This window comes from Hydra vulgaris, chromosome 15 (assembly GCF_038396675.1).
Source record: "Hydra vulgaris chromosome 15, alternate assembly HydraT2T_AEP".
In the NCBI taxonomy this organism is placed as follows: domain Eukaryota; kingdom Metazoa; phylum Cnidaria; class Hydrozoa; order Anthoathecata; family Hydridae; genus Hydra; species Hydra vulgaris.
The window spans coordinates 6,095,001-6,112,500 of NC_088934.1; the positions used below are offsets into that span (position 1 = coordinate 6,095,001).

Consider the following 17,500-nt stretch of genomic DNA (forward strand, 5'->3'; position numbering starts at 1 on the left):
ACTTTTAACCGTTTGGCTGCTAGTACTTGTTTTTCAATATTGTTTTACTGAGGTTGCTCAGCATTGTTATGCTCAGGTATTTGAGTACTTAGCATAAAGAGTCTACGCATTGCGTTAAGTTTAGCAACTTTCACGACTTCTTTTGTTGGTTTTTCTTCATCTTTTTGTTTAAGGAACTCGATTGCATTTTTTTCGGTAAAACATTTTCCGCCAAGTTTTGACATTTTTCACTGCTTAGATTTCTTAACATACGATTGATTTTTGGCTTGAAAGAGCTGCTTCAACTTTTCTCGGTACTGTTTTTGCAACGCTCAACACATGTTCGATACCTATCAACACTTGAAACTGGTGTAGTTGAGAAAGATGGTAATCAGTGTGTAGTTGGAGTAGGTGCTAAGGGGGCTGTTGAAGATGATGAAGCTGTGTCTGAGCAAAATAGTGTAGGTACTGCGGAGGCTGCTAAAGTTGATGTAAGTGGATTACACGTTTGTGTAATTGGTAATGATTTATGTTGTTTTTATTAAGTAGAAATAAGCCAGTGTACTGGAATCTTGCGATTGCATGGAAGCGTGTAAAACATTTATCACTATCGTACAGCAGTTTGAGGAACGGTGGAAAATTTTGTTCTTACATTTTTAGTCTTTGTAACACTTTGTAAGAATTTTTGTCCATGCTTGTTTGACATGACAATCGACACTTCTATATAATGGTTGAAGAATATGTGAAGAATGCTCTGGTAGACAAATCAAAATTATATTGTGTTTTTTGCACAGCAACACCGCTTTCAAATTTATGTGAGTTGTATGCCCATCTAATACTAAAATATAAATACCGCCAATTTGCTCAGTTTCTGGTATAAATACTACTTTCAGTCATTTAATAAACGTATCGTGCTCCGTCCAACCTGATTTTGAAATTGAATATTTGGTGCCAACTTTACCACCTCTTGCCCAGTCAGGACAAAAGTTTCTTTTGGCTTAGTATATCACAAATGGTGGTGCAAAATGCCTATCAGCGTTGCAGCAATTGTTTACAGTATAAAGAATTTTTTCATTGTTGCCAGTAATTTTAAATACACGTCTTGTCTCTTTTCGACACACTACCGTTGCTTTGGCTTTATCGCCCAAAAAACCTGTTTCATCACAATTCCAAATATGGGAGCCAAAAGTGATACCAGTCTGTTAATATTATTTGGCAACGCATTCAAAATAACGATCACTTATTTCTGGCGTACAAGAAGCGGCTCTTTTAGATGCTAAGTTATCTTAGCTTATAGATGCTAAGTTATCTTATGCTTTCTGTTTCATTTGAGAGTTCGTTGTTTTACCTGAGCCATGGAAGCCTTTGTTGTTGTTATTTTTGCAATCTTTGAGCGTTGATACTGGAACACCATGTTTGAATGGAGCTTTTCTCAGTGATGTTTTATTTTCTTTCATATCAGTTAATGCGGCTAGTATATCGTCTTCCTTGTATACTTTTATTTTTTTAGTTGACATGTTAAAGTGAGTGAGTTAAATTTAATTGAGTGAGTGATGATTTTATTGAGAAATAATATAATAAGTGGTTTTTAATGAGTAAGATATGATTATATTAACAAATAACATTATAGTTCATTTTTAATTAAACCGGAATTAACACTAAGTTAATTAGATAAAGATGGGCGCTTGATGATAAAGATGGGCGCTAAGGTACTGGTGAAAAACCAAACTAAAGTAATTAATCGAATGTGCGGTTTTATCGGAAAAAATAGTTTTTTTTTACTGTTTTGTTTTTTTATTTAAATTTTTGTTCTAGCTGCATACAAATCTATCTATACAAATACTATCAGAAATACTATCTATACAAATACTATCAGAATTAAAATTAAATTTCCAAAAAGATAGTGCTAAAATTATTTTTACAGTTTCGGTTCAAGCGTTATTTTGATCGCAATGATAAAAAATATATAAAAAATTTTGACTCCCAGTTAAAGTTATATAAAAATAAAAAAATGGAGTTGAATCGACATATAATTTTATCAATTCAAATAGAGGAGATAGTTCTGTATTTAAATCTATTTTTATTTTTTTGATAGCCATATCCGTTTAGTTTTTATTTGATCATTTCGATCAGTGTGCGGAATGATATGGTGTGCGGTTTGATCCTGTTTTATATCTTTTATTTTATATTGTTTAAAAATCATATTTGACGTTCATGCACAAAAAAGCATATTATCAGCTAAATTATATGTAAACCGACTGCAATGGTCTGGAGTTATATGCTTTGACACCAAAAACAGTCGTTCCACATTAACTTGAGAGATAGGCGAAGACAGAGCAACACTACAGGCATCCTTTCTAATTTCTTGAAAAAGGACTGTTGCATTAAATGGATTAACTTTTAAAAAATCATGTAGGTTGGACAAGCTATTCTTAAAATTGATCTATTTTTTGAAATTACTTTTAAAGCAGCTCGAAATTCATTTTCAATTGTACTACATATCTTCTTCTAAAAAGATTTTATTCCTCTTTTGGCCCAGTAAATACTAGTTAGGTCTTAACTTTTTTATTGGCAAGACAGTCTTCTTTTTTTCAGAATATGAACCAAACACACAAACAGTTTTTTTGTTCTTATTGAAGATTCTTACTTTTATATTCCAGTTGAATTAACTTATGCTTTATCTTCCAAAAGCCGTCAGCCGCAGTCATATAAAGAAACTTGTAGACGTTTTTCATTATGCATAATATGTATATAAATTATAGAATCTAAATTCATTTATATAAAAATCCATTTATAAAAGACATATTTAGATAAATAAAGTTGTGATAGATTTATAAATATTGAAATATAAAAAAAACTTTCTCTTCACTTCACTTTGTCGAGTATCTACGTAAACAGCAGCAAAAAAAAGTGAGTCTTTTGTAGGGCAATTTCCCGATTCATCATCCCTTTCTAAATATCTTTTTCTAACTCGTAAATCGCCTTTGCCATCAAGTTCACACCTTATCAAGTTCCAGTTAAAGAGAAACTTACCTGCAGTAATGTTTTTACGCTGAAGCTGATTTGTCAGATTGCACGCCATCTGCAATATATCTCGCAAATCTTCCCAGATGCCCTAATAATTCGGCTGAACATTAAACTCTTTAGGAGCTCTTTTTAGTGTGTTCAGCTTTTCGATGATTGGTTGAATTTGAAAAAATATTATTAGTTAGAGTATTATTAGTTATTAAATTAAATATTATATTAGTTATTACATTAAATATTATTAGTTATAGTATAAATACTATTAGTTAGAGTAAATATTAGCTAATTTGAAAAAATATCATTAGTTATTGTTTGAATAAGAAGAAGGTTGCTTTAAATTGTGACAAACTGCCTTCAATTGTTGATTCAATCATTTTCTTAAGCCGTCTTAAAATACTTTTCAGAGGTCATATGCGATGATGCGAAGATTTCAACAGCAGAATGATGTTCACAACATCATCCTGCTGTTGAAAAATGTTCTTTAGTAAGTAAATTGGAAATTTCAAGTCAACTTTTTTTAATAAGTACTGATAGAGCATCTGATTGCTCTAATCAGAAACAAATTTCTTTAGTTATTAGATTTTTAGAACATTCTTTTGATGTTAGAGAAGAATTCAAAAGTTTTTGTGAATTTGGTCATGAAAAGCCCTAAACATATGATAAACAGCAAAACAATCTTTACGACAAGATACTACTGTAATTATAAACAAGATTATACTGTGAATTTGGTCACGAGAAGCCCTAAACATATGATAAACAGCAAAACAATCTTTACGACAAGATAATACTGTAATTATAGACAAGATTATACTGTGAATTTGGTCATGAGAAGCCCTAAACATATGATAAAACAGCAAAACAATCTTTACGACAAGATAATACTGTGATTATAGACAAGATTATACTGTGAATTTGGTCATGAGAAGCCCTAAATACATGATAAAACAGCAAAATAATCTTTACGACAAGATAAAAAAGCAAAACAATCTTTACGACAAGATAAAACAGCAAAACTGTTTTATCATGTCTTAAAGATTATTTTTTTTTTTTTACATTTCTGGTTATTGTGGTCAGATTATGATTGTGCAGGATCTGTTGCGAATCACGTTAAAATCTTTGCCCTTGCAAAGAGAATTAAAGATTACAATAACATAATTTTTAAAACTTATTACTACTTTTAATTTTATTGCATCTTTTGTGATAACTCGAACAGTTCTTCACTACGCTATTACTGTAACACAAATGTTACAAGATAAATTTGTGATAGTTTTGGTTCTATTTTTGGTTTTAAACACTTTTGTGCACTTAGAAATCTAATAGATGATTATCACATAAAGTGTTATGATACAATTTATTGCCTTGCTCCTAAGTTGATGTTGCAAAAGTTAAACTAAAAGTATAGAGTCGTCTAATAAATAGAAATAACGTTCCTTTTTATTCAACTTCAGGTTATTTTAAGAAATAGTCAACTTTATCACTCATCGATCACCTACTTAATGAAGTGAATACCAGGTTTAGTGATAATGTTTTGTTAGCTTATGTTATTGTTCCAGACAAAATGATTTCTTATGTTTCTCAGCAGATCGACTTGAAAATAATTTTCCATCCTTTTGTCAATTTTTATGCAACAGATTTGCCATGTGAAAACTTTTTAAGTACAACTTGATTTGTGGGAAAGCTATTGAGTTCTAGAAAAAATTAGAAAATCTAACCAGATAATATTTCATGTACTTTAAAAGTCAGAGTTTGTTTTTACATTCTAAGAACATTGCCTGTAACCTCTTTTTCATATGAAATATCCTTTTCAGCTATGAGACGAATAAAAAACTAAATACGAAGTACTATGTCATCTGAGAAAATGAACATTCTTTTTTTATTGCATATTCATCCAGAGATAGGACCGGATGTTGAAAAAATTTTTTACAGATAAAAACTGTTAACTATTTTTTTTTTCTTTATCTAGTTATTTTCTTAAACAATTAGTTTATTATATTTGTTAATCAGTGAGTTGACTTTTAACTTTCTATGTTTAATGCTCTTTAAATTGTTTTAAATTTTAAAAATTAAAATTAATTTTTATATAACTCTTTCACCTAAGACTTAGAGTCTGGGGCAAATCTGTAACAAAAATATTTCTTTTAAAAAAATATAGTAATTTTTTTCCAAAACCTTAAACCAACCACGATTAGGGTTGTAATAAATATAAGACTAAGAACATGTAAAAATAATATAAGTAGTTCATCTAATATATCAAATTAATTGGGAAAATATGTAATGCTAGTATTGTTTTTATAAAGATTTCCTAATAAGCTTTAATTACTTTTTCATAAAGTTTTTTTTAATTTTGAATTTTATTTGAGTTTTATTTCCATTTAATAGAGTTTTTCGTTATTTTGAATTATTTAGAATGAATTCTTTCTTATTTTAGATTTTATAAAGTGTATGAAAAAAAACAAGTTAAAATTGTGAAAGCGAAATTATTTTAACTAGATTTTTAAATATATATAAACTATTTAAATATATATAAATAAATATAAATACTATTTAAATTTTAATTATTAATTATGATTTTATAATTTTTTTTTATTCAAAAAAAATTTATAAAATCATAATTATCAGCTAAACTAAAATAATGACCTTGCGTCATTATTTTAGTTTAGCTTGCCTAACTGTTGAAATATGGTTTTAATTTAGTAAACTTTCATAGTGATACTGTTTCATAGTAATATTATTGAAATCCAATTTTAATTTAGTAAATTTTTATGACTTTAAATTTACTTTATTGATTATTAGCCATCAGATTAGAAAAAAAAAACTGAGCTCAATACAATTAAGGTAAGAATAACTGTTGACCAGCATCATCGAAAATTGGGATATTTTGTTAACCAATACTTACGGTTAATTTTCATAATATTGCATTAGTGTGTTGTCATATCGTATTTTTGTTGTCAATTACAATAATTTATGTTGTATTAATAGCAATAATATGTTGAATGTCTTATTATATTGTAACCATTTTTAGTATTGCTTAAATATTGTTCCTATACATATAATGTTGTTCGTATACATATAATGTTGTTCGTATACATATAATGTTGTTCGTATACATATAATGTTGTTCGTATACATATAATGTTGTTCGTATACATATAATGTTGTTCGTATACATATAATGTTGTTCGTATACATATAATGTTTTTTAAAAAGTAAAGAGAGTACAGTCATATTTTTGTTGAAGAAACATCATTTTAACGATCACTTAAAAACTAAGCTAAAAAATAGCTAAAATTAACAGTTTACTTGTTGTGAATGTTTTGTAATAAATTAATTAATAAACGTGTATTAAACTTCGAGTATTATAGTTGCGTTTTTAAATAGTGTATTTTGTTTACTCCCTTTAATCGTTTTAAATTAACGTCAATCTATGGTTCTTTTTTGAATTCACAAAAAGGGGTGTCTGTAATATTTGACTATAAACAGCTTTTCTATTATAAAACTTAAATAATTAGTGTTTTATGGTTATATGTGTCCGAAATGGCGTGTGTAATGCAACTCAAAGTGTTGCATTACAGTATTTGAGTCTTTTGGTGTAAAGAGATTTTAAACAAATGGCATATTGAAAATTCTCTGAACCCTTCGCATCTGCCCCCCCCTGTCTTGTCATATCTTGATGCGCTTCCATTTCTTGATTAACTTTTTTAAAAAGTTTAACTCACCCCTGATAATATAACGAAGCCATAATCAGAAAATTTTGTAGTTTAAAACAAAACTTATCAAGAAACAGTGTTTTGATTTTTTTCAGATTTGCTCCTTTTACCTTTAATTTTGATGAAATTTGCAATATATTTAATTTATTTACAACTTTTTAATGAAACTTTGAGTTATATATTAACAAAAGTTCTCTAAAATTTTTATAAACCAAGGATTTTTTTCTATTTTTGTTTTATAAAATAGTTACCTTAAGGCCATGTAACTGCAAACCACAAATACAAGTTTTAAAAACTGAAGTTAAGAAAATAATAATGTATAAGATACTCAAAAAGATTTTTGAAGCAAAATTTGTTTACTGTAAGCGATGTTCAAACAAATATTTGTTTTTAAATGACAAGTTTAAAGAAATATATTTGATCTAGTTCTATTGCTTAGCTACAACTTAACTTGATCGCAAAGCTGACGTACAATATATTGTTATAATAGTGTTTAAATATTATGTAATTTCAAAAAGTATTGACATTTGAGATTTAAAAAAACTAAATATTTTAAGTAGCATTGAACAAAGCATTTGTTGTGGACTTAAACAAGTTGAAAAGGTTTTAGTTACAACATAGGTAAAGATTGTTTGCTGTAATTTAAATTTTAGTTTCGAGTAATTCTGTTACAATATTTCAATAAATATGGAAATACTGATGATCTTTATGACATAATTCTAAATTAAATAAATGCTGTCGTGTAAAAATATTTCAAATAAATATATGTATTCTATTTGTAAAACGCCTCTAAATGTTTTTCTTATTACATAGTGGTTTAGTAGTTTGTATCATAATATCTAAGAATGTTTATACTATGCATTTTAACTCACAACAACAATAATAATAATAATAATAATAGTAATAACAATAATTACATTAATAATGGTAATAACAAAGTTAACAATAATGAAAATAATAATAATATGAAAAATTACAAAACGACATTTATTTAATTTATATTTGGAAATGATTTGGGTATATGAAACTGGAAGTTCAATTCATGCATTCTTTTACTTTATGTTATAAAACACTTTTTAATCCCTAACCATTAGTCGATGCATTGGTATTGCTTTAAAAAGTTAAAATGAGAAAAAATATATATATTTCAACTTGCCCTTTCCTTTTTCGAATCCTCAAAAAATAAACTTAAATCGAGGGCGCATAGTGCAGGATATTTCTCTTCTGTACCAGATGTAGCTACACATACTCATACACTGAATATAAACACTCATAACGTCAATAAATTACATTAAATTACGACTATACATTGCAACCAGGTGGTCGCGATAATTTTTGTTGACAAATATAAGTTTCCGTATTTTAGACAATTGTTTATCTCGCATAAGGCAACTGTTAGAGCTATTAAAATAGTTATTTTGTAAAATCCAAATGTTGAACTATTTAAGCATAAAATATTTTAAACAGATAACTTCTTTATGTTGTTATTATCTCTAAGGTATATAATAGCGGTGTGAACATAAGTTTATAATTAGGAAGTTTAATTTTCTTTGATTTAAGTCTGAGTTGATTGTCATTTTCCGTTCTTCACGAAAATTTTTAAAATGCCTGATTATATTGCAAAGGAATGAATCAAGAAAATGAAGGGATACTCAACGAAGTTGCGTACTTGTTTTATCAGTAGTACAAACAATCCGACAAAAAAATGCATCTATTTGTTTTTGTTTTTTTAGTTTTTTTATTTGCTTCAACAGTAGAGATAAATTTATATAATAAAACTTTGCACAGATTTGCCGATCTGCACCCTGAAAATCATGTTATACCAAGAAGTTATGGCAATTATCTGCTCATAAAAATATTTATCAAACAAAGCTTTTTAGTTGCAAAATATAGATTATTTTTGATTCATTTCTATTATTTGGCAAACTTAAAGTAGATAGTTTTATTTTATTTAATATCTATTGTTATAAGTCCGGATATTCAATATTGTATTTATACTCAATTTAAAGCATAAAATGTTTTTACTTTTGCAAATGAATAATAAACTGTGTTTATCAGCTTCGTCTATATATAATTATGTACTGCCTAAGCCATGTGAGTTGATTTTCAGCATTTTGTGTCACTTGAATATCTATGGAATATCTGTGGTAGAGTTCATTTTTACAAGCAAATAAATCTGTCTAATTGAGCAATTTAAAATAGCACACATGACCATTTGCATTATGGCTTTATTGAAAATTTTTGGAACAAAATATGCAAGTTAAAAAGTTTCTAAACTATTTTTATCAGTTTGCAAAAACTACAAAAGTCTATAGATCAAATTTAAACAATTATGATTTACTTGAAAAGATTTTCTTCTTCCTTATTTCATTTGCTCCTGATTGCTTTGGTGAGTCTACTATCATTTTGTTATTTTACTTTAATTTTATTATTTTAGAATTATACTTTTTTAAGATATTTCCTTTACAGATCTTAAATTTATTTAATATCTGTTAAAAGTTAAAAAATGATTTAAAATCTTGATTTTTTGTACTTATGGTAGGCTCCAGGTCAAGGGGAGAGGAAGTGATAGGATATTTTTAAATCTCCCAAATAAACTTTTTAGTTTTAAATTTTGAACTCTTAGCAAAATGACCATCAGAATTTTTCTGTGGTTCATATTTTATGACTTTATATTATATTAAATATATACGCATATAAAGTTGATTTTAAATATATTTGAAAAAATAACATTTTAATAAAACAATTCTCTGCAAATCTTGATCATTTTATTTAATGATTTTCCCAAATTATTTTTCAAAATTTTTTACATATAGCTTTTATACATTTTATACAAAACATTTTATACATTTTTATGCATACATTTTTTATACACATACAAGATTGATTGTTGAAGGTGACGGAATAATGGAACATAAAACATGATTTGTTGGTAATTTATCTTCTTATGTGAAACAAGAAAATCTTAAACCATGGAACATGCACAATCTTAATGTTATCTTAGTTTGTTGACTCATCCTTTTTTTTACCATTGTCATGAAAACTTTTTTCTGCAACTCGAGCATTGCAGATGCTGTATCTCAATTGCTTTGCGAATCTTATGCATATAGTTAATGGGGGTAATAGAAATTATTTTTTGTTTAGTCTAATTGACTGTGCCATTACAATGTTGCGCATGTTTAACAATATCTGATGTTTCCCTGTTGCAATTAGTTATTATTCTCTTGTATTGATTAGCGCATATGGTAATTTTCTTTCTTGTTTTATCAACATAACTCTCACCATATGAACAGTCTAACTTATAAACACCCGGATAACTATTAGGATGCAATACTGATATATTGCAACTTAAAATGTCAAGTAAAAAATTATCATAGCGAAAAACAGTTTTTATATCTACTCTGCAAAACTCACATCTAAGTATAATGCTTAGTTTTGATATCCACAGCAGTATGATAAGTTTTCCAGAGTCTATTTGCAAGTTTGTTGTTTTTTTATGTATTAGTTTATAATTTTTGGTGGTGCAAAAAACTCAATTTCATTTTGAATATTCTATTTTAAACATATTTAATTTTGAAAATTTAATTTGCTTTTGAAAGAAAACCTTTTAAAATACTTATTGCTATAATTGGTTAAATTGAAAAATATGGTTTAATTAAATAAAATAGTTAATAATACATTAGTAATAAATAGTAATAAACATAATAAAGTTTGGATTAATATAATTGAAGGGCTTATTTTGAAACAATGACAAGCCACAAAAACAAATATTTGAGAAAAATGACTTTTAAGTTTTGTTTAAATCTATAAAATCAGTGCTTACAGTAAGATGATTTTATAATTATAGCTCTAATTTTAGGAATTATGCCTTTAATATCTTTTTGGCTATTGTGTATACTATTTATGATTATAAAAATGATAATAACTCATTTTTGAAAAATGTGTGGCTTATCATTGTTTCACAATAAGCCCTTCAATTAAATATTTTTATTTCATAATAAAAATAAAAATATTTAATTATATTAGTCCAAAAGATAAGTTTTGAATGAAAAGTCCGATTTCAACAGTAAAGCGCGGAGATTGAAACATCATGGTTTATTTAAAATTCTAAAGCAAGAATGGAAAAAAATTGACAGTAATGTGGTTATGAAGCTGGTGGGCTCAATGCCTTGTCGCTATCGAGCAGTAATCAATGCCAAGGGTTTTCCGATGAAGTATTAAATTTATTTTAAATTACAATATTTTTAATTAAAAAAATGTTTCAAAAAAAATTCTACTTCAAGTATTTTTTTCTGCCCGGATATTTTTGCACGTGCATATTTCAATAAAACAAGCTTTTTAGATTTGGTTGCTTAGATTTAAAAATTCATTTTAAATCTAAGGTTAAAAATTCATTTGTTTTTAAACTTAAAAGTTCATTTGTTTTTAGAATTGTAATCAATTTTTGACATTCCAGTAAAAATTTGAAAGAAATTGGACTTTTCATTCAAAAGTAATCTCAAGTTATGCGTTGGTCTGGTTACTTTTGCACACTATAACTGGCCACGCTTATAATTTTTTAAATTACAATTTGACCACAGCTGTTTTGAGGTTTTAACAATTTAAATGCAATTTAAAAAATTGTTACGTGATGAATAACTTTTAATCGTTGATCATTTCTAAAGTTTTTATATGTGAAAGCTTTAAATTAAATTAAAAATTAATTTTAATGATTGTTTAAAATAAACACATTTTGTGTAAATTAACAAAAAATGTTATATTTTAAAAAAATTTATGTAGGCAAGTATTTTTTATGATAAATTTGAACATTTAAATCTGTTTGTCCATGTCTTTCTGAAAATGTTTTAAAAGAGTATTTTTTTAAGTTAATTTAAATTAACTTAAAAAACTTAAATTAGATCTTCCTTTTGCAATAGAATGGTTTAATTCCTTTTTTTTGTTTTGTTTCTATTTTTAGAAAGAATTGTTTAAAAGCTTCTTTTTTTTAACTTTTTTAACTTGACTTACTAATCAGATAATGAATTGATAAAATATTGCTATTTAAAAAGATTATTTTTTAAGCAATTTTTTTTTGCAACTTTTTGGAAAAAATATATGTTTATACAATTTAAAAATAATATATATAACACTTTTTATTAATTTAAGTGAAATTTGTTCATTAAACAATAATTAAAAGTAATTTGTAAAAGTGTTTTACGTAACTTTAATAAAATATTTCAAAAGATAGGTTTTAAAGTAATTTATTTTAAGCGCATTTAACAGCGTAATAAAAAGTAATTTTTCTTCGAGTTTGACTTTTAAATTAGTCCTTTCTTTTTTGTAAAGAAATGTTTTTTTTTTACTTAAGTTTTTTTAGTTTTTTAATTTCTTTCCTATTTTAAGTTTAACTTAGCGTTTCTTTTTTTCTCAGCAAATTTCTAAATCATTTTTAAAACATGTAAACAGTCGTGGTCAAGTTGTCAAAAAAAATCATTTGTGTGGTCAGCAATAGTGCTCGATTATATGCCATTCCTGTCCAAGCCTGATTTTTAGCTATCAAATTTTATACAAGTTGAGGAAAAGAAATATTTTATAACAATTTTACAACAATTGAAAGTTTAGATATGCAACTAATTTGCTATATACACTAGAACTATGAGAAACTTTCTTACTTTTTTTTTCTTACATTTATTGGCTTTTACATTTTTGCTTTATTTAATGATTTTTGTCAATACTTATATAATAGGAAAATTATAAAATAAATTGTTATTTAATTGTAAAATATAATATTTAATTAATAAAGTTTGTTATGACAGAAGAAATTAAATAAAAGAATTGCATGGTTTCTTTTATAAATGTATTAACTACATTTGATGCTTGTCTGAAATTGTTTCTTTTATTGCCCAATTTTCAGCATTAATAAGAATTACTAGAGATAATTAATATAACGATTGCTTTGTTTGAAAAAATGTATTAAAAATTGAATAAATAGGCTCCTAAAAATTTTGTTTAAAAAGTTCAGTAAATTAACAAGCTTTTGGAGCATTATCAATAACAATAAGAAATTCATCAGTATATAAACTATCAGGTTTAAATGCACAATTTGGAAAATCCAATGAAAATGCAGATCATTTCAATAGGGGTAGTGAAAACAACCAAATATTTTATATTTGAATATTAGTATTTATAACTTTTTATTTTTTTACATTAGAAACCTGTTAAAAAATGAATAAAAAAATTTTTTTTTTTTTTTTTTTTTTGTGTGGTATGATTTTTCTTTCTTCGAGTATTGCTGTTTTATTTTCTGTAGTTTCTTATAGCTTTATTTTGTTGCAAATTTTTAAACGCTCAATATATAAAGACAGTCAAGGTCAAGTTGTCTAAAAAATTTACTTTAAATGTGGGCAAACAAGGCGTGCGACCACACGCACTTCCTGGAAAGGCTTGATATATATATACACAGTGTGTCCCAAAAATAACCAAACTTTTTGGATATAAAATAAAACACACATCATATCATCATTGAAAGGTATTATTTATTCAAAATAGGTTCCATCAGACTCAATACAACGTTTGGCACAATCAACCAGCGCATGCATAGATTTTTTAATGTCATTTATAGAAATGTTCTTCAGCATCTCGGTTACAGCTGCTTGAATGGCTGGAGTATCATCATAAAATGCTTCTTTCATCTTTGTTTTCATATTGGAAATAGAAAATAGTCACATGGTGATAGATCAGGCGAATATGGAGGGTGGTTGAGGAGAGAAATCCGTTTTTTCATCAAAAATTCGTTCATTTTTTTGGTCTTGTGAGGCAGTGCATTGTTGTGCAATAAAAACAGTTCTTTTCCTGCTCGATTTTCAGGTCTAACACAACAAATTCTTCTCCACAAACAATCTAAAATGCCTAAATAGTATATTCCATTAACAGTTTGACCTTCCGGAACAAATTCCTTGTGGACAATACCCTTCAAATCATAAAAAGTAATCAACAATGTCTTGATTCGAGACTTCTGGAAACGCAATTTTTTTGGTTTTGGCTCGCCTTTGGACTTCCATTCAACAGATTGATGCTTAGTTTCAGGTTCATATTTAAAGCACCATGACTCATCACCAGTTATGATTGAATCAAGAAAGTCTGGATCGTTTTCAACAGTTTCAATAATGTCTTTGCAATGCCTTACACTAGCGATTTTTTGGTCTTTAATTCATGTGGAACAAAACGCGCACATACTTTTCTTTTACCCAAATCTTGAGTTAAAATTCTCCAAATAGTGTTTTTACTTGTATTTAATTCCTCAGCCAACATTCTCGTAGTAAATTTGCATCGATACCACTAATTTCACTGACTTTTTCCACCAATTCAGCACAATTACTAGTTTCTGGACGACCTTGCCTCAGATCATCATTTAAATCCTCACGACCATTTTTAAATCTTGTAAACCATGTATAAACTTGAGTACGACTCATACAATCATCACCATAAACTTTTTTCATTAATTCGTATGTCTGAGCGAATTTTTTTTAAAATATATATAAAATAAAATAAAAATATATATATATATATATTTATTATATATATATATATATATATATATATATATATATATATATATATATATATATATATATATATATATATATATATATATATATATATATGAGAAAAATATAGTAAAAGTACAGTTAACAATAATGTTAATAATAATAATTAATTATTAATAATTTTAAACATTTTATTTAAGCTTTTTTTTTTGTTTAGGCATTTGGTAATAAAAATGAAAAATTTAAATAATATCGATGAAACTTTGCCATTTATTGGTGAGTTTGGTCTTTATCAAATAATTGTTATTGCAATTTTCTGCCTAATAACGATACCTGGGACCTTTCAATCTCTCATGATTTACTTTGTTGCTGCTAATCCAGCATGGAAATGTGTTGAGAACAGTACTACTTGCAATTTGATTGGAACCTTTGAATCTGGAGATAAAAACTACACAATGAGATGTAATATGCCAAGATCTGAATGGAAATTTGTAGAAGAATATGAATACTCTATTGTTACTCAGGTAACAAAAGAAGTTTTTTTTATAAAATGATTTCTTCAAAATAGTGTATTGCTTCTTTATATTGATCCCCATACACCAAATTGTGTTCATATCATAAATAATCCTTAAAAAATAAGTTTTATGTTAATTAAACTTTCCAAATCAAATTATTTATCGAGATATAGCAAAAAACTTTATAATTTATAACACCTTTTTTTTTTTTCAATGGTAAGTGTTGATTCTTTGATTTTTATTTTTTTTTAATGGTTTTTTTAAACTGGTTTCATTATTGCTCTTTTGAAATTAATAAATGAGTTTAATACAAAAAAAATCTTTCAAATAAGTTAAACTCAAGTTATAATTGTTATTTTTGGATTTTCCTTTCGGTAATTAATTTTTATGTAGAAGAATGCCCTTATATATAACCTTTTATTAAATGTATAATAACCAGATAAAAATAGTGTGATAAATAAACGCTTTAAAAGTCTAACTTGTGTCAGGTCAAGTGTAGGGTCATCAAGATCACCCTGCTACTGGTAACTATAATCCAGTACAATCTGTTTCATGTCCTGCTGCCTTGTGGGATTTGCTTTCAAACCAAACGCTGGAAGGAGCTTGCTTCCTGTCATCAGTACTATTTAAAATTGGCGATGTCGATAGTAATATATACATGTATAATTATTTATCTTTTTGCGTGTGTCTTTTATATAGTTGGATGTGCATTAGTTACTGTTTTAGCTCACCTGTAATCTACTTTATATGTATGTTTGTATTCTGTTTAAACTGCTGGCGCGGTGTTGACTCACCCGTTAATTGCTATCTGTATTTTTGTGTTCTTTCTAAACCTGCTGTGCAGTTTTCACTCTCCCGTAAGTTGCTATCTGTATGTTTGTGTTCTATCTAAACCTCTGGCACAGTGCTTACTCATATGTATATATTTGTTTTGTTCTAAATGTTTAAATCTGTTTTAATGCAGTGTGAGCTCATTTACTAATTAGTCATTCTAACTATAAAACCTATGCTCACCCTTATCTCTTGTATTTTGTTAGATGTAATATTTTTTCATAATGTATTTCCAAAATATCATGCCCAATATTTTAAGGTACTGTTTGCAGGATGTAGTTCCTTTTAATTACTCCAAGTCAGGTTCAGGATTATCACAATCACACTACTACTGATGTTATGTAACATAGTACTACCTGCCCCATGCCCTGCTGCCTTGTAGAGTGTACTTTTTTAGGCAAAGGCTAGGAGAAACAAACACCAACTTAAAAATCACCTACCTTGGGGCTCTTGGTTGAGTAATGACTAGAGATGCTGTCTTGATAAAAATACTCATCGTTGGCAGATGTTAACTGCATCCAGCTACTGTTTTGTAGGAGGCCTTCTAGGCAAAAACTTCAAGGGTAAGCAGAATAATTCTGCTGACCATCCTCGAACCCCTTCTTCATCTATTATGCTGACATAGATGTTCAATGCTGGATCTTCTTGGCTCTTCTCATAGGTTTTTGCTTGTTCCTCCTTGATAGTGGCTTTGTGACTCTTCCTGTTATCTCCTAATGAGTGTACAGCTCTAAAACTCAGTTTAATGGTTCTGAGGCCGGCTGGTAGTAAGGTTTCCCGAACTCTGTTGTAGTTCTCAGAGAGACTTATTCCATCAACAGCTTCAAAATATCAAAGCATAAGGAGCCCTATGTTATGACTTTGTGCTAATTAACAATGCTGAGAAAAATCCGTAGCTCATTGCTTAGGAGTTCGTGCTCTATCTATGAATGAGTCAAGTTCTCTTTAAACTTAAATCATGCCATAAGTAACCCAAAATATTAAACATAAAAAACCATCCCCATCACCTAACTGTTTTAATATATCTTTTATTAATATTCATGGTATGCGAAGCAACCTTCCATCAATTGAATCTTACCTTTTTCAAAATTCATCAGACTTGCTTGCTTGCATTAAATGAGACTAGTTAATATTCTGCTATTCCTTCCTCTGATCTCAGTGTTGATGAGTACTATCCTTCGATTCTCAAAGACTCCAATAGTGACATGCTTGCCTTGGAGTATTCATACATATCAATTCACCTATTTGTTGTGAAACCAGGTTCAAATCCTTTAACTATTCTTATATGTTCTTCTGCTTAGCACCTCTTCACTCTATCATCTTTCTCTTTGTTCTTTATTGTTCTTATTCTTTTTAAGACTGTACACTTTTAGATGTAATTTCTGATCAAATTGACCGTGTCCTCTCTCCTTACCCCTCTGCCAATTTTGTTATTGTTAGGGACTTAATTGCTCATTACACTGAATGGCTCGGCTCTAACGCCACTTGCCCTACTGGCATTAAAGCTTATAACTTCTGCATTTCTCAAACTCTTACTCAGTTAACTTTGTGACTCTTTTTCCTGACAACCCTAATCATTTACCTTCACTCCTTGATTTTTATCTTGTCTCTGATCTTAGTTTGTGTTCAGTTTCTTCTTTTTTTCTTTAGGTGGTTCTGACCATGCAATAAGCTTTTAAAATCTTTCATCTGGTACTTCTTTTTTAGACTCACTCTATCATCGCACTTCTTACTACTACCCTAAAGCTGACTGGGATTCTTTTCTTGGTTTTGGGCTGATGTCTTTTCCCTCTTAGCTGAAAAATGCGCCTCCTAGGTAACCTCCTGGATGCAGGCACGAATGGAAACATTTATTCCATCTCTCATTCATGGAACTGATGTTATTAGGATGAGGCATAACTATTTGCAAAGACAGGCT

General features: G+C 27.9%; 1 protein-coding gene across 2 annotated transcripts in view; it reads left to right on the plus strand.

The window, feature by feature from the left end:
- Window positions 1-7,213: 7,213 nt before the first annotated feature.
- Window positions 7,214-17,500, plus strand: part of LOC136092333 (solute carrier family 22 member 15-like) — a 33,277-nt gene continuing 22,990 nt past the window's right edge. The window contains exons 1-2 of one of the 2 annotated variants that reach the window (XM_065820316.1): window positions 7,214-7,331; window positions 14,454-14,760. In XM_065820316.1, coding sequence (XP_065676388.1) covers window positions 14,470-14,760 — 291 coding nt within the window. In that variant the 5' untranslated portion in view covers window positions 7,214-7,331; window positions 14,454-14,469. Of the gene's footprint in view, window positions 7,332-8,074; window positions 9,100-14,453; window positions 14,761-17,500 lie in introns of those variants that run through there. The other variant, XM_065820317.1, reaches the window with a different exon arrangement.